Here is an 18,621-nt window from a genome sequence, read left to right on the forward strand (position 1 = left end):
TTTTCAAAGAGTTTTAAACAATCATTTTACTTTGTTTTAAGGTTCAAATTACAAGTCAAAAAAAGAGAGTAAAGACTTGAGTTAAATTCCCAAAGCTATGAGGGAACTAGGTATTCCCTAAGAATTAAAGTTTCAAGTTAAGTAAAGAGCAAGAGTTGAGTTCATCTCTCTATGTTTTAAGGGGGACTAAGTATTCCCTTAAGGGTTGATAAATGTTTTACATTTAAGTGAAAAACAAAATTAAGAAGTTCCAAAGGAGTTTTGAACTAAAGAGGGGAACATTGATTCCAAAAGGAGATTTACAGCTAAAGGGTTCAGTAAATTATATCAACCAAAAGGAAAGTAGTTTTATAAAAAAAACGTGAGCTAAAACACATTTTTGGAATATTATTGAGTGCCGATGTGGGATGAGAGTTCAGATAGCTCAAGTCCCCATGTAAACCATGTAGTCATCATAGTATTAATGTGTTATGCTTTTTTTATGATCACGTCAGTTAGCTAGTGGATCCACTAGGTATAGGATGTCCTATATGACGACAAAGTATGGACAGTGCTGTCAGCGTGGGCAAGACGATGTATCACCGCTTAGGCTCATAAAGAATAAGTTACACTTACTATCTAATTTAAATTTGAAAGTACAAGATATGAAATTGAAAAGATTATATGAGTCTTTCTTTAATAGTATATGATATGACTAGTATAAAATCACAAAGTTATATTATACGTTCAAAGGAATTGGTACTCTTTGATGAAAAAATGTCACTAAAAAGATTAAGATTTTTCATGAAAATATATGTATATTATAATAATTTTTTATATATATACTTGAACACTAGTTAAAAGTGTTTTTTTTGGTAACTTCATATTTCATTCATAACCAAAACTGCAACTTTAGTAAATAAAGTAGTATTGGAGAAACTATTCACTCATAATACCAACAAATCTACTAACAAATCTTATTGTGTTTTAACAATATCATTTGGGTGATAAGCCCCTCATTGGATCAATGAGTCTATGGTCATGGGTAATCTATAGCAAAATTGAATTTTATAGAAAGATCCTTCTAAAAAGAACATATGATAAGGTATTGACTCTAAAAATATGTGTGTATTTCATAAAGTTATAAAATGTAAAGAACAAAATATATATTGATAAAATTTACATGACAAAAGGTCTTTTCAAACTTAGTATTTCTATTTGTTATTACTTTCTCGAATGAAACAACTTTTGACATAAATCTTTGGAACATGTCAATTACAAAACATTGAAAAAAATTGATCAACATAGAAGTTTTAACCAACTTTTACTAGAATAAATCAAAATGTCAAGTATGTGTTGAATCGATGTATGTTAAGCATATGTATAATTACTTTGAAAGGAATTTTAATTCCTTAATTTGATTCACACTGACATTTATGATATGAAGTCAACACCATCACTTAGTTGGAAAAAGCATTCATAAAGTTTATTGGCAATTGCACTAAATATCGTTATGTTTATTTGCTAAATGGTGAGAATGAAACAATTCAAACATATAGGCAACATAAAATTGAAGTTGAAAATAAGTTGGGTAACAAGATTACCATGGTTAGAAGTGGTATATGTGATGAATATGATTCTTCTTTTGCAGAAATATATCTGGAAAATTGAATCATCCTTAAAATTATTCCACATACTCACCTCAATCTAAAGAAATTGTTAACACACACAAAAAAAAAAACGGAACATTGAATGAAATATTAAATGTCCTACTTATATATTAATATTTACCATAAAATATGTGGGGGTGCAATCTTTATAGCAAAAGAGAACAACAAAAGGTTTGTTTGTTAAGAATGAGAGAATATTTTTTGTTTGATAGTAAAACGAGTAACAAATAAAAAAATTTGTTTGGTAAGAAAGGGAGCACCAAAAAGTCGTTTTTGTTCAGCCTTTGTTGTAGCATGATAGATAAGTTTTTGTCGTCCCTTAAAGTAAATACAAGAATTAAATCTTGAAAGATAGTGACTGGCAATTTCCAATACAGTCTGTTCCATATGAGATATGAAAATGAGGGAACTATTCCCAAATGAGTCAAAATAAGACCTGAGACTGTGGATTGTATATTCATTGGATATGCTAGAAATAGTAAAGAATGTTGATTTATGGTTCATAAGTCTGAACTATCGGACAATTGTTTTATCGAAAAAAGTATTTTTATATAAGTTTTCATTTTTTTTAAAGTCGCTACTTAATTTATAAGAAAAAAATCAAGAAAACTCAAGTTTTCAAAAGTCTTAACAGAAAAATCATTTGAAAACATTCAGTGACGTTCGAGAATTCACATTTATATTTTAGGAAGGTGTTATCCGTTAATACGGTTTTCCACCAACTAACTTATTTGAAAAAAAAAATTCTAACTTAAATTATGAGATGAAAATTATTTGAAATTGTTTGATAAGGAAATGTTAATTTACTATCTTAGTGAAAATGGCTCGTAATGTTTTATTATTTTTGAGTTCAATTGAAATCGATTGATTTAGTTTGAACAGTTAAATATGACAACATCTTGAGGGGATTGAAGTTTTCGACTCTAAAACTAACAAAAATAACCACAAGCAAATAGTGATAAAGAGAGAGAGAGTCGGTCTAAATTCGGATTCCGTCCGCCTGGACCTGTATTTGAACCCATTTTGTTTTTGGATCTTAGACCCAATTGGTTTGTACCTGTACTAAGCTAATCAACATAATAATTATTTCTTTGAGACTAAGACCCAAAAATTTTCACTTGTCCTAGATCTAGCAAAATAATAATAAGGGAAGTTTACAAGATTTAGGCATATAAATAACAAAATACAAATTCTTAAGAAATATGCATTTGAGCATTTTAGCCCAATCTCTTCGACTCTCTTCAATTCGCTTCGAATCCTTCAACTTCGAAACCTGTACGTCAATTTCGAGACTCGACTCGAGGAACATGAGGTTCTGGGGCCTTCATGGCCCTTTGGAAATGCGGAGGTAGAGTCCATGGGGACTCAAAAGGAATCAACATGCAAACAAAGTAAACAAAATGAGTTGATACATAAATCAACTCAAGATAACAATAGAAAAATACAATGTATTTTTTAGCTTTCTTTGCTTAAGATGTTCTATGTATTTCGCTCAAAATAAACTTCCTCCAAAATCTCCAACCCAAAATTTCCAGCAAACCTTTTTTCTCCCAAATCTTTTTTCTTTTTTTTCTACTGCTTTTCCGCCTAAAAAAAAATAAATTCAACTAAAGCTTTCAACAAAAATTTTCAACTCCAGAACTTTTGCCTTTTTCCTCAAAAAAAAAAATCCCTTAAAAAAGAAGAAGAGGGGCTTAAATAGAGGAAATTCGGGTTCGGTTTTAGGGGAAATCGGCTTACAGTTTTGGAGATACCAAACTCGAAATTCAAAATCCCTTTTTTAAGGATAAGGTTGAGAAGTTGCAATTTGTACTACTTACCACGGATGGATGAAGAGAGTTGTTCGAGTTCTCAAGAAGGACGATCGATCATCGAGATTTTGACATCTGGCCGTGTCCTGTGCTGTTCTCGTACGATAAGAGAGATGAGAGGGACGCGTGAGCTGGACTCAGGTCGCGATTTTGGTTCGCTGGGCTGGGCGAATTCCTGGGTTTCCCGTTTCTTCGCTGGACTGCTCGAGGAAGAAGAGGAAGAATGCTTGGGGTCGGTTTACTGGGACTAATATTGTTTTGTTGGATGAGTTTTCGTATTGGGAATGGTCTTGGTTTAATGAAATTGTAATTAAGAAATGGAAAATTGTATATAATAGCAAATTAATAATTTAAAATGAATGGAATAACTACGGTTTGATTTAATTGTATTTAATTTTTTTCTTTTTCGTTTTATACAATTCGATTCAATTGTATAATCCTTGTCAAGTCTCTTTTGTCTTTCTCTCTTTCTCATTTTATACAAATTCAAATCGTATATAATCGATACACTTATAATAACACAATTCGTTGTATACACTTCGTTTTTATATAGCTTTGTGTCCAAGTGTCTTTCTCTTTCTTGTTTTATATACTTTGTTTTATACAATTTGCTTCAACTATATATGTATAGCAAATTGTACAGTTTCTATGTTTGTTATGGAGCACAATTATACAAATTTTGTTATAGCATACAAATATAAATTTTTTATTTAATATATGTGAAAGTTGCCCTTAAGAACAAGGATCTGCTAATAAGAGTGAAAAATGGGCCTGGGAATAGAGGAAAATAAAATTGGTGACCCAGGAAAATTGGGTCCAAGTTAATTGCAATTAGTCCATTTGATTTAAGAATTTAGTCAAATCGAGTTTAATTAGTGATTCGGCTAAATATTAAATAAAATAAATTAATGTAAATTAATTAATGAGCTTCTAATCTTAATGAAATTGTTATAAACAATTTGTATTATAGTGAATGTCTAATAATGTGGAGTCATTGTAGGATATAATTAGGAATTCTACTTGGGGCCCAAGTAAGGTTTTCTCTATAACTAAAGGGTTTTCCTTCATTGTAAAGAAGATTGGTGAAAGATCTATGAATCCTGAATATACTTCAAGAGAAATAAGAAATCTTTTCTCTTCTCCCTACTTTCTTCTTCTTCTAAATTTATGTAGTTTCATAACACGTTATCAGCACGATTGTTCTATTCTTAGAGAATTATGAAGAAGACGGAAAAAGTGCAAAAGAGATATTGCATAAATTATGCAATAAGATTCTTATATCTTCAAGGTATGATTTATCTTTATGTTATAATTATTTATGTGACAGATCTGGAGGTACCATCTAAAGTAAGTATTTAAGGAGACATGTCGACTTTCTATATGTTTAATTTTAATCGACTCGAAAAAGAATTCCTTAATTTATTTTAATAATTAAATAAGCACAATTTAGTGAAAGATATGTTTTCAACCTTTATATGAGGTATGTGATCTATTAAGCTATATTTATTAACTACTAATGTTGATTATAAGAAATCAATAATCTCAATTCTGTGTGTAATTATAATGTACGATCATATTAATGATCATCAAAAGTGATAAGATCAAATTATTTTGAAGGCTTGAGGTTGAACCTCATTGTGGGTAAGACGATAAATTTAAGTTTTATTGCATCAAAAGAATAAGACGATGAATTTATGTCTAATCGCACAAAGAGGGTAAGACGTTAGGTTAAACTCCTGATGCACTATGATGATAAGATATTGAGTTCAAAACCCGTCGATTTATGACCTAAAACACTTTTATATGGATAAGACATTGAATTTGAGTCTTAATACACCATATTGATGATATAATAATGACTAAAGAAAAACTAATGTGTTTTAGATGAAGAGTCATGAAATTTACTGAATTTACTCCATTACAAAAGTGAATGTTGTATTAGTGCATAATATGTCTTAAAGAAGACAAGTGATTGAATAATGCACATAAATATGGAATAAGGTACTAGCTATCATAATTTGATAAGCTCACATGTTTGTGTTCCATTCATGAAGAATGAGAACTTCTGCTAAATGCTAAAATATGGATCCATTCTCTAAAGGGAACAATGTGTAAGCCACTATGCTAGGCATGAGAAAGATTGCGACCTTGATCAATGGTCAATGATGTGGTATCACCATGAATGTCTCTAAGAAGACATGTATTGTAGAAAAGTTTCATGTTTTATCTTCGAGCTTGTATTGGACAAGAATTAATGTAATTGAGGCACATTCTATGATATATAAGAAGTTTACTAATTCCAATACTTTCTTAGTTTGACACGATTGTCTGGGACATCGTTAGTCTATAATGTTTAGACGAATTATGAAAAATTAAAATGGACTTTCATGGAAAAAACTAAAAATTCTTTTAAATGGTGAATTTTCTTATACTACTTGTTAGCAAGGCAATCTAATTGTGAGAACACCATAAATGAAAGTTGAGATTGAATTTTCTGCGTTCTAGGAACGTATACAGATATTTGTGGACCTAGTCATCTACTTAGTGAATTGTTTAGATATTTAATGGTCCTAATAAATGTTTCTTCTATGTGATCTCATGTGTGCCTATTATTATCTCGCAACTTGATGTTTGCAAAAATGTTGGCACAAATAATATGTTACATGCATAATTTTCTTTAGATTAATTCATTCAATGATGGGATCACGACTCACCTAAAGGATAAAGTAATTGAGAAGAAATAAATCTGAAAATTACGTTTGGAGTAATAAAATTGAAATTTACTCATATAATAGTAAATCGGAAATTTACTAAAGCAAAAGACACATGACGCAGTAAACTTGGAGTTTACGAGTACTAATAATTTTATTAGTTGGCACGAATAATTTGTTCATCTCAAAGATGTGCATACTGGGTAATGGACATACATTGAAAAACTAAAATATTCTTCAAGAATTCTGTACGTTGCTTGTTCTCGTGATAAAGTTGATTGGATCAACTAAAGTTGGTACTAAATCCCTAAATTCTGAAAGGTATAAAAGGTGAATATGGTCCCATTCACCTATCATGTGATATGATAAAAAGATGCATCAATAAGATAATCACATGTGCGTTTGTTGTCAACTTGCACTTTGACATTCGCAAATTTGTTTGTGCAAGATAATTGAGCTAAAAGCACAACTTTCAGAATATGAAATCAAGATAATTCATCTTGATAATATTGATAAATATATAAGATGGTGTGACATTAAATGTCTCATGTAGTGAATCATTGCTTCTGAAAATAAAGCTTCATATGTTGATATGAAATACGATATTCCATACAAAAGTAATTGTACGCATCAGACCGATAAATTATGATCAAGTTTTCTTTCAATTGATTTATGGTCGGGGACCAAATGTTTTCATCTGATTATTTTGATATATGGTATATAATCAATGAATATAAAATTATTTACAAAGATAGATTCTCCAAAAGATTGAGATATATGTTAGTTTGTCTAACATAGAGGGGGAAATTAGAAGCAACACAAAAGTTGTAAATACTCCTATTCAATGTCCCTTAAGGATAGAGTCTATGACATGCATGAAGCATGATAGACTAATCAATTCTAAATAAAATAATCCTTGAAAAAGGGGGAGGATCAAAAAATCAAAATGATCATAATAAGGAGACAATGTGCTCTTGGAGATCCTACGACATAACACTTTATGAAACCTCATGAGGAGTAGCTACCTAAAAATAATGAAGTGATGAGTTCTCAAAAGTTTTATCATATTGTGAATCGATACAAAAACTGTATATCGTTGACGATATCTTTGATACAATAGCGCGCAATATTGTAAAAGATTATGAGGATATGAATTCTACATCTATTAAAGCATGCTTGTGTAGAAATAATTATCAAGTGAAAAGTGGAATGATGCATCTTGGTAAGCGTAAAGCTTATTTGACTTGCAATCTAGGCACTAGAAGATGTCATACATCTAATATTGAATGTTGTTACTTGACAAAATTGATATGAAAATATCCAATGGGTTCAAAATCTAAATCATATACAAGTTTTTAGAAAACTTGTTTATCATCCTCATAAGGATTAAATAGATTCAAAATACAAGTATTATTATGCAAGTTGATGACTAGAATTGAAACTCTTGGCAATAGATTATTTGCTTAAAGAAGTTGAAGTAAGGAACTTGTAGAAATCCTTGACACTGAAGGGAAGATTTATAAAAGCAGATAGAAGAAAACATATTTCGTCAAGGTTTTTCTACACTCATAAACTCTCAAGAATGGTGATATCAACATGCTAGACGTCTGTTCAAGTAATATCATTGTTGATTTATTCACCAAATCTCTATCAACTACAACTTTCAAAAGATGGTGCACAAGCTTAGAAAACGAAGATTCTAGTATCTGAATTGATGTTGTCATTAGGGAGAGTTAATACGCGATGTACTTTTTTTTCCTCACAAGGTTTTGTCCCACTGGGTTTTCCTTGTACGGTTTTTTATTAGACACCTATAATGCGTATTTTTAGATATGTGTACTCTTTTTCCTTCACTAGGTTTTTTTCCCATTGGGTTTTATCTAGTAAGGTTTTAACGAGGCACATAATCTACCGACATTCAAGGGGGAGTGTTATAAACAATTTGTATTATAGTGAATGTCTAATTATGTGGAGTCCTTGTAGGATATAGTTAGGAATTCTACTTGGGGCCCAAGTAAGGTTTTCCCTATAAATAAAGGGTTTTCCTTCATTGTAAAGAAGATTGGTGAAAGATCTATGAATCCTGATTATACTTCAAGAGAAATAAGAAGTCTTTTCTCTTCTCCCTACTTTCTTCTTCTTCTAAATTTATATAGTTTCATAACAGAAATAAAATAATAAATTCAATTATAAACCAATCAATTAAAAATATATATAAATTATTATATAAATAAACTAATTAACCAAATGTTTTATTAAAACAAAATTTTTGAGACGATTTTCGAATAATCATAAAATATACCAACCATAAACATATTTATGTGAAACAAATATATTATATAAAAATTATAAAAACAATTAAAAATTAGTTAAAGTAACTGGCAAACATTATTTATTAACTTTTTTTTTGAAATTTTATAAAATTAGTTATTTTAAATAGTTTTATAATTTAAGAAGCTCAATGATTAATATATATTGTTGAGGTTCAAAATTCGGTGTCAACAATAGTCAAGTGAAGGGTCTAAACAACCTTGGAAAGAACCAAAGGTGGATGTACTTAATAAAGAGATTCAGAGGTGTTGTAAATGTCAATTGACAAATTACTTCCTTCAAGATTGATTTTGTAACATTTTTTCTCGAAAATGAGTCTGCTCAATTTAAAGAAGTTATGTTCTCTATGAACTCATTCTTTTCCGGAATAGGTTGTCAACAGTAAGATTGGTTCAATCTTGAGCAATCATACTTCAGAGTTTGTTGATCTCCGGGAAATAAACCTTTGCGTTCAACGTGGATCTACAAAAGGAAAAGAAAGTTAATAGAACTATTGAAAAATGCAAAGCAAGACTTATTGTCATAGGCTATATACAATAATAAAACCTTGAATATTTTGACACAAAATAGTCACTAATTAGGATTACATCAATTCAGATGTTAATTTTGCAAGTTGTAGTATATGAGCTTCAAATTATGCAAAATGGATGTGAAACTTCTTAAAAAATGGAGAATTTGAGGAAGAAATTCACATGGTACAACCCGAGGGCTTTGTGGTTCTTGGTAATAGAAAGTCTATACCAGGAACAACCCGAGGTCATTGTGGTTCCTGGTGATAAAGAGAAAGTCTATAAACTTTTAAGGCACTTTTTCGACTAAAAACAAATGCCCAAATTATAACATCTAAAGTTTGACCAAACTATTATGGCAAATGAACTCAAGATCAATGAATGTGATAAATGTTTTTACATTAAAGACACTCAAAGTCCTAAGGTGATTGTTTGGATTTATGTTTATGACATGTTAATCATCAAAAGACAAATTTTTGACATAAATGCTACTAACCATATGCAAGAGTAGCTTCGATAGGAAAGACATTGAAGTTACTGATTTGTTTGAAAAAGTACTTGACAAGTTCAAGTATTTGGATTTTTATATTGATAAGACTCTAATAAATGTGACAATGAAAATAGTTTTGGAGTATTTAAAATTAAAACTATTACTTTGCAATATTACTAATATTCAACAGTGTAGGAAGAATACTGATATGGAAATTGAATAACCAGGTCAAATGAAGTAAACTAAGTGAATAGACATGTACTTACTCTTGGTGGATGAGTAGTCTCTTGGAAATCATCTCAACAGAAATGTATAACTCCTTCTACTATGAAATCATAGTTAATCGCTCTAAAAAACGATATTGAAGAAGTTGAATAACTTCAAAAATTCTTGAAATATTTATGGTCCAAACCTTTAGCTCCAATATGCATACACTGTGTAACGACCCGTTTAGTCGTTTTGAGCAAAAGACTTCAATTCTGGAAAAACTGGCAGAAGCGACGGACCCCACGACGGAACATCATGGGCACGACGGACCGTCGAGGGGGTCTCGTCCCAAAACACTTAGAAAATCTGAAATTGGGTACTGAAGATCAACTCTCTGAACTTTGTGACGGAATGGTAGGACGGACCGTCACAGGTGTGACGGACCGTCGTGATCCAATGTTTCAAAACACTTAGAAAATCTGAAATTGGGTACTGAGGATCAACTCTCTGAACTTTGTGACGGAATGGCAGGACGGACCGTCACAGGTGTGACGGACCGTCACAGGTGTGACGGACCGTCACAGACCCTTGATGGAAATCTGGGTCTCTGAACTCTGCGACGACCTGCAGGACGGACCGTCGCAGGCACGACGGCCCGTCACAGGTTGCGCAAATCCCAGGCAGAGTCGGATTTCTGGTGAAGTTTTAAGGGACGTTTTTGGACTATTCTTTCCTTAATTATAGATTTCGTGGGTTTATATTAATAACTCAAATTCTTGAGGGTTAAAAGAGGTAACCCTAAGTTAATTAGTGGGGGTATTATTGCCACCTTTTATTCTTAATTATATACTAATTAGGGTAAAAGGAAGAGGGTTGAATAAGAAAAATAGAAAGAGCAAAGAGAGACAGAAAAAGGGAGAGAAACGATCGAGAAGGGGAGGAAAACACCAAGCTTTGAGGATTAACTTGCTTGATTTCAATTCTTCGGTGGAGGTAGGTTATGGTTTTCATGCTTTCATAGCAAACTCTTAATAGAGAATGATATGTATTGGCAGTATTGTAAACCCTACTATATGCTTAATTGTATGTTTGCATGAATATGATTATGTGATTGTGATAAGTTAAGCATGATGAAAATATTGAATCCCAAATCTTGAAAAGAAACTTTAATATACATTATTAATGATGATGCCTTGGTATAGAAGAAGGCTTGATGAATTAAAGTTATGGGATTGATGATGCCTTGGTATGGAGAAGGCTTGATGATTTACAAAATGATATTAGTGGATCGGGTGTCAAGAACCGACACGTAGAATTAGGGGATCGGGTGTCACGAACCGACACGTAGAATTAGGGGATCGGGTGTCACGAACCGACACGTAGAATTAGGGGATCGGGTGTCACGAACCGACACGTAGATTTAGGGGATCGGAGTGTCACGTACCGACACAAGAGGAATAATGAATATGAGGGAGCGGAGTGTCACGTACCGACACAAGAGAAATAAAGATAATGAATCTTGAAAGATGTTAATATACTCAATCTAACGAACATGATTCCCAAATGAGTATGGTGTTGGGGCTTGAGTCCTCATGTGTGAATTTGATGGTACTTATTGATGACTATAGTACTTGTTGTTGTTACAAGTTGAGTTTTATAGTTGATTTATGATAATACTTGATATATACTGTTCCCTATTTTGAGTTGGCCGATGATATCTACTCAGTACCCGTGGTTGTACTGACCCCTACTTTTATTGTTTTCTTCTTGTTTAATTGTGGAATGCAGCGAACGTGCCGTCATCTTCGACTCAACAGTAATTCAAGCCAGTCTTCGTCACACCAGATCTTCAGGGTGAGCTAACACTTCTAGCTTGGACTGGATCTCCTCCGTCACGTCTTGATGCCTTGAACCTCCGGCATGGACTAGCTTCTTATGTATTTTTAGCTTTTAGAATACTCTTAGTTTAGTCATTTGATTGTAGATGTTCTTGTGGTGATGACTTCCAGATTCTGGGTATAATGATAAGTTTTTGAGTTATAGAAGTTGATTATTGATTTTTATGAATGAGTTTAAGTCTTCCGCATTACCTTCTGTTATTATTACATTGAAATGTTAAGGTTAGATTGGTTAGTTCGCTCACATAGGAGGGTAAGTGTGGGTTCCAGTCGCAACCCGGTTTGGGTCGTGACAAACTTGGTATCAGAGCATTAGGTTCGTTGGTCTCATCACACAAGAACAGGTCTAGTAGAGTCTTAAGGAACGGTAGGGGGACGCCTTTACTTTTCCTTGCGAGGCTATAAGACTTTAGGAAAATTTCACTCTTCATTCTTTCTTTCGTGCTACTACTTGAGTCCAATTGGTATCTAGGCGATACGAATTGGTATCTGACCATCTTCACTCTCTTTCGCAGATGGTTAGAACTAGAGCAACGACTACGCCAACATCAACACCGGCCAGACAAGAAACAATTAAGCCAGCCACTGGGGCTGTGGCTCGAGGAAGAACAACGGTAAGAGGCCGTGGTAGAGGTCGTGGGAGGACGTCCTCTAGGGGAAGAGGACGAGCACCTAGCCCATCTGATACTAGGGCAGTGACTCCTCCACCGACTGAGGAGGTAATAAGAGAAGGGGAGGATGGGGAAACGGAACAAGTACAAAATGAGGAAATGCCACCCCAACCTACCCCAGAGATGATCAATCAGGTTCTCGCCTATCTCAGTGGGTTATCTGATCAGGGCCAGACACCCCCAGTGTTCTCTGCACCAGCACCTCAGGCTCCGGAGGTACAACATGCGGCTACTATGGCTCCCCGCATGGATGTTCCATTTGAAATAGGCACATTTCCACGACTGACTACTGGGCCTATAATGACAAGTGATCAGCATGAACTTTTCAGTAAGTTCTTGAAATTGAAACCCCCAGTCTTCAAGGGTGCGGAATCTGAGGATGCTTACGATTTTCTGGTTGACTGTCATGAGCTACTACACAAGATGGGTATAGTCGAACGGTTTGGTGTTGAGTTCGTGAGTTATCAGTTTCAAGGGAACGCTAAAATGTGGTGGCGGTCACATATTGAGTGTCAACCAATAGAGGCACCACCTATGACTTGGGCCTCGTTCTCTAGCTTGTTTATGGAGAAGTATATCCCCCGAACTTTGAGGGATAGGAAAAGGGATGAGTTCCTGAGCCTAGAGCAAGGTAGGATGTCGGTCAATGCTTATGAGGCTAAGTTCCGTGCACTATCCAGATACGCCACTCAACTCTGTTTCAGCCCTCAAGAGCGGATTCGCCGGTTTGTGAAGGGGTTGAGGTTAGAATTGCGGATTTCGGCCTTACAGGTAGCGGCAACGGCTAAATCCTTCCAAGAAGTGGTAGACTTTGTGATAGAAGTGGAAGGAGTGAAGCCAGACGACTTCACCACGACATCGACATCGAAGAGGTTTCGAAAGGGAGGTGAGTTTAAGGGTTCTTACTCTAGAGGACAAGGTTCCGGAGGTTACTCAGTTCGACCCATTCAGTCTTCACTACAGACTGTAGTTGGGGGTCCACCTCAGACCGGTCAACACTTCTCCGAGGGTCCTATGAGTGACTCCAGAGAATGTTATGGATGTGGGGAGATTGGACATATTAGGAGAAATTGTCCCGGACCAAGTTATAGACCCCCAATAGCTAGAGGTAGAGGTGGTCATGGTAGAGGCCGTTATTCTGGAGGACGTGGTGGTCGAGGTAATGGTGGTCACCAAAACGGCAGAGGTAATGGGCAAACTGGGGCCACTACATCACAACATGGTAGGGGCAATGGGCAGACAAACGATAGGGCCCATTGTTACGCTTTCCCTGGGCGGTCTGAAGCGGAGGCATCTGATGCTGTCATCACAGGTAATCTTCTGATTTGTGGTTGCATGGCTTCCGTATTGTTTGATCCTGGATCCACGTTTTCTTATGTATCTTCCTCATTTGCTAATGGTCTAAATTTACATTGTGAATTTCTTGATATGCCTATTCGTGTTTCTACTCCGGTGGGTGAGTCTGTGGTAGTTGAAAAGGTGTATAGGTCTTGTCTGGTGAACTTTGTGGAGAGCAACACCTATGTAGATTTTGTTATCTTAGAAATGGATGATTTTGACGTGATTCTGGGTATGACTTGGCTTTCTCCGCAATTTGCAATCTTGGATTGTAATGCTAAAACGGTGACGTTAGCCAAGCCTGGGACAGACCCGTTAGTGTGGAAGGGTGACTACACTTCCAATCCGGTCCGCATCGTCTCCTTTCTTCGTGCTAAGAAAATGATTAGTAAAGGGTGTTTAGCTTTCTTGGCACATCTCAAGGATGACACTACCCAAGTACCTTCGATTGAGTCGGTTTCAGTAGTTCGTGAGTTTCTGGATGTGTTCCCTGCAGATCTTCCTGGTATACCACCGGATAGGGATATTGACTTCTGTATTGATCTTGAACCCGGTACTCGCCCCATTTCTATACCCCCTTATAGAATGGCTCCCGCAGAGTTAAGAGAGTTAAAAGCACAACTTCAAGAGTTATTGAACAAAGGCTTCATTAGACCAAGTGCATCTCCTTGGGGTGCTCCGGTTTTGTTTGTAAAGAAGAAGGATGGGAGTTTTCGGATGTGCATAGACTACAGACAACTGAATAAAATAACTATTAAGAACAAGTACGCTCTTCCCCGCATTGATGATTTGTTCGATCAGTTACAAGGTGCTTGTGTCTTCTCTAAGATTGACTTGAGATTCGGTTATCATCAATTGAAAATACGGGCGACGGATGTGCCAAAGACTGCTTTTCGAACGAGGTATGGGCATTACGAATTTGTAGTGATGTCCTTTGGTCTTACGAATGCCCCTGCTGCGTTCATGAGCTTGATGAACGGGATTTTAAGCCATATTTGGACCTCTTCGTGATCGTATTTATTGATGATATATTGGTATACTCAAAGAGCAAGAAGGAACATGAAGAGCATTTGAGAATGGTATTGGAAATGTTGAGGGAGAAAAAGCTTTATGCCAAGTTCTCTAAGTGTGAGTTTTGGCTAGATGCAGTGTCTTTCTTGGGACACGTGGTTTCTAAGAATGGAGTGATGGTGGATCCTTCTAAGGTTGAGACAGTGAAGAATTGGGTGAGACCTACTAATGTGTCAGAAATAAGGAGCTTTGTAGGGTTAGCTAGCTACTACCGTCGATTTGTCAATGGATTCTCTTCTATTGCCTCCCAATTGACGAACTTGACTAAGCAGAATGTTCCATTTGTATGGTCGGATGAGTGTGAGGAAAGATTTCAGAAGCTCAAGACTTTGTTGACTACCGCACCTATCCTTACCTTACCAGTAGAGGGTAAGAACTTCATTGTTTATTGTGATGCATCCTATTCGGGTTTGGGTGCAGTACTAATGCAAGAGAAGAGTGTGATTGCTTATGCTTCGAGGCAATTAAAAGTGCATGAACATAACTATCCAACCCACGATTTGGAATTGGCTGCGGTAGTGTTTGCATTAAAGCAATGGAGATACTATTTATATGGGGTTAAGTGTGAGGTCTACACGGATCATCGTAGCCTTCAGTATGTCTTTACTCAGAAAGATTTGAACTTGAGACAGAGAAGATGGATGGAACTACTGAAGGACTACGACATCACCATTTTGTATCATCCGGGGAAGGGAATGTTGTGGCGGATGCTTTAAGTAGAAAAGCGGGAAGCATGGGAAGTCTAGCTCACTTGCAATCTTCTAGACGCCCTTTGGCTAGGGAGGTTCAGACTCTAGCTAACGACTTGATGAGATTAGAAGTAAATGAGAAGGGAGGATTGTTGGCTTCTGTGGAGTCAAGATCTTCTTTTCTTGACAAAATTAAGGGAAAACAGTTTGATGATGAGAAACTAAGAAGAATTCAAGATAAGGTATTGCGAGGAGAGGCTAAGGAAGCACAAATCGATGAGGAAGGTGTTTTGAGAATCAAGGGAAGGGTATGTGTGCCCCGCGTCGATGATTTGATCAACACTATTCTGACAGAGGCTCATAGTTCAAGGTATTCTATACATCCGGGTGCAACCAAGATGTATCGTGACCTAAAACAACACTTTTGGTGGAGTAGAATGAAGCGTGATATTGTTGACTTTATTGCTAAGTGTCCAAACTGTCAACAAGTAAAGTATGAACACCAAAGGCCCGGAGGAACACTTCAGAGAATGCCCATTCCAGAATGGAAGTGGGAAAGAATTACAATGGATTTTGTGGTTGGTCTTCCGAAGACAATGGGTAAGTATGACTCCATTTGGGTGATTGTTGATAGGTTGACTAAATCTGCTCATTTCATTCCGGTCAAGGTGACTTATAATGCAGAAAAGTTAGCCAAACTTTACATCTCGGAAGTGGTGCGATTGCATGGGGTTCCACTATCCATCATATCAGATAGAGGTACGCAGTTTACTTCTAAGTTTTGGAAAACATTGCATGCGGAATTGGGTACTAGGTTGGACCTTAGTACTGCGTTCCATCCTCAGACCGATGGCCAGTCTAAAAAGACGATTCAAGTGTTGGAGGATATGCTTCGTGCGTGTGTGATAGAGTTTGGTGGTCATTGGGATAGCTTCCTACCCTTAGCGGAGTTTTCATACAACAATAGCTATCACTCAAGTATTGATATGGCCCCATTTGAAGCATTGTATGGGAGGAGATGTAGGTCTCCCATTGGTTGGTTTGATTCGTTCGAGGTTAGACCTTGGGATACTGACCTTTTGAGGGATTCGATGGAAAAAGTGAAGTCTATTCAAGAAAAGCTTCTAGCGGCGCAAAGTAGGCAAAAAGAGTATGCAGATCGAAAGGTTAGAGACTTAGAGTTCATGGAAGGTGAACAAGTCTTGTTGAAAGTTTCGCCCATGAAAGGGGTGATGCGGTTTGGAAAAAGGGGTAAACTAAGTCCAAGGTACATTGGACCATTTGAAGTACTCAAGCGAGTAGGGGAAGTGGCTTATGAGTTAGCCTTGCCCCCAGGGCTGTCCGGAGTACATCCAGTATTCCATGTGTCGATGTTGAAAAGATATCATGGGGATGGAAATTACATTATCCGTTGGGATTCAGTTTTGCTTGATGAGAACTTGTCTTATGAAGAGGAGCCTGTTGCTATTTTAGATAGAGAAGTTCGCAAGTTGAGGTCAAGAGAGATTGCATCCATCAAGGTGCAATGGAAGAATCGACCGGTTGAAGAAGCCACTTGGGAGAAGGAGGCGGATATGCGAGAAAAATACCCACATCTGTTTACAGATTCAGGTACTCCTTTTCGCCCTTGTTTTCCTTCTTTTGATCGTTCGGGGACGAACGATGGGTAAATTGGTATCTAATGTAACGAACCGTTTAGTCGTTTTGAGCAACAGACTTCAATTCTGGAAAAACTGGCAGAAGCGACGGACCCCACGATGGAACGTCATGGGCACGACGAACCGTCGAGGGGGTCTCGTCCCAAAACACTTAGAAAATCTGAAATTGGGTACTGAAGATCAACTCTCTGAACTTTGTGACGGAATGGCAGGACGGACCGTCACAAGTGTGACGGACCGTCGTGATCCAACGTTTCAAAACACTTAGAAAATCTGAAATTGGGTACTGAGGATCAACTCTCTGAACTTTGTGACGGAATGGCAGGACGGACCGTCACAGGTGTGACGGACCGTCACATACCCTTGGTGGATATCTGGGTCTCTGAACTCTGCGACGACCTGCAGGACGGACCGTCGCAGGCACGATGGCCCGTCACAGGTTGCGCAAATCCCAGGCAGAGTCGGATTTCTAGTGAAGTTTTAAGGGATGTTTTTGGACTATTCTTTCCTTAATTATAGATTTCGTGGGTTTATATTAATAACTCAAATTCTTGAGGGTTAAAAGAGGTAACCCTAAGTTAATTAGTGGGGGTATTATTGCCACCTTTTATTCTTAATTATATACTAATTAGGGTAAAAGGAAGAGGGTTGAATAAGAAAAATAGAAAGAGCAAAGAGAGACAGAAAAAGGGAGAGAAACGATCGAGAAGGGGAGGAAAACACCAAGCTTTGAGGATTAACTTGCTTGATTTCAATTCTTCGGTGGAGGTAGGTTATGGTTTTCATGCTTTCATAGCAAACTCTTAATAGAGAATGATATGTATTGGCAGTATTGTAAACCCTACTATATGCTTAATTGTATGTTTGCATGAATATGATTATGTGATTGTGATAAGTTAAGCATGATGAAAATATTGAATCCCAAATCTTGAAAAGAAACCTTAATATACATTATTAATGATGATGCCTTGGTATAGAAGAAGGCTTGATGAATTAAAGTTATGGGATTGATGATGCCTTTGTATGGAGAAGGCTTGATGATTTACAGAATGATATTAGTGGATCGGGTGTCACGAACCGACACGTAGAATTAGGGGATCGGGTGTCACGAACCGACACGTAGAATTAGGGGATCGGGTGTCACGAACCGACACGTAGAATTAGGGGATCGGGTGTCACGAACCGACACGTAGATTTAGGGGATCGGAGTGTCACGTACCGACACAAGAGGAATAATGAATATGAGGGAGCGGAGTGTCACGTACCGACACAAGAGAAATAAAGATAATGAATCTTGAAAGATGTTAATATACTCAATCTAACGAACATGATTCCCAAATGAGTATGGTGTTGGGGCTTGAGTCCTCATGTGTGAATTTGATGGTACTTATTGATGACTATAGTACTTGTTGTTGTTACAAGTTGAGTTTTATAGTTGATTTATGATAATACTTGATATATACTGTTCCCTATTTTGAGTTGGCCGATGATATCTACTCAGTACCCGTGGTTGTACTGACCCCTACTTTTATTGTTTTCTTCTTGTTTAATTGTGGAATGCAGCGAACGTGCCGTCATCTTTGACTCA

The 18,621-nt window shown here is 36.3% G+C and overlaps 1 protein-coding gene and 1 long non-coding RNA gene across 2 annotated transcripts; one reads left to right on the forward strand and one right to left on the reverse strand.

The window, feature by feature from the left end:
• Window positions 1–2,623: 2,623 nt before the first annotated feature.
• Window positions 2,624–3,727, reverse strand: LOC104645023 (uncharacterized). The gene is made up of 2 exons (XR_738947.4): window positions 3,470–3,727; window positions 2,624–3,013 (listed from the first exon to the last, which is right to left on the reverse strand). It is a non-coding gene; the product is annotated as an uncharacterized lncRNA (long non-coding RNA).
• Window positions 3,728–9,168: 5,441 nt separating this feature from the next.
• On the forward strand, window positions 9,169–16,970 carry LOC138340486 (uncharacterized; the record flags this gene model as incomplete). The annotated part of the gene is made up of 2 exons (XM_069292211.1): window positions 9,169–9,305; window positions 16,478–16,970. Coding segments are annotated over exons 1-2 (630 nt in total), but the record flags the coding sequence as incomplete, so codon positions are not given.
• Between the last annotated feature and the right edge of the window lie 1,651 nt (window positions 16,971–18,621).

The sequence above is a fragment of the Solanum lycopersicum genome, chromosome 12 (genome assembly GCF_036512215.1).
Source record: "Solanum lycopersicum chromosome 12, SLM_r2.1".
NCBI classification, from domain to species: Eukaryota; Viridiplantae; Streptophyta; class Magnoliopsida; order Solanales; family Solanaceae; genus Solanum; species Solanum lycopersicum.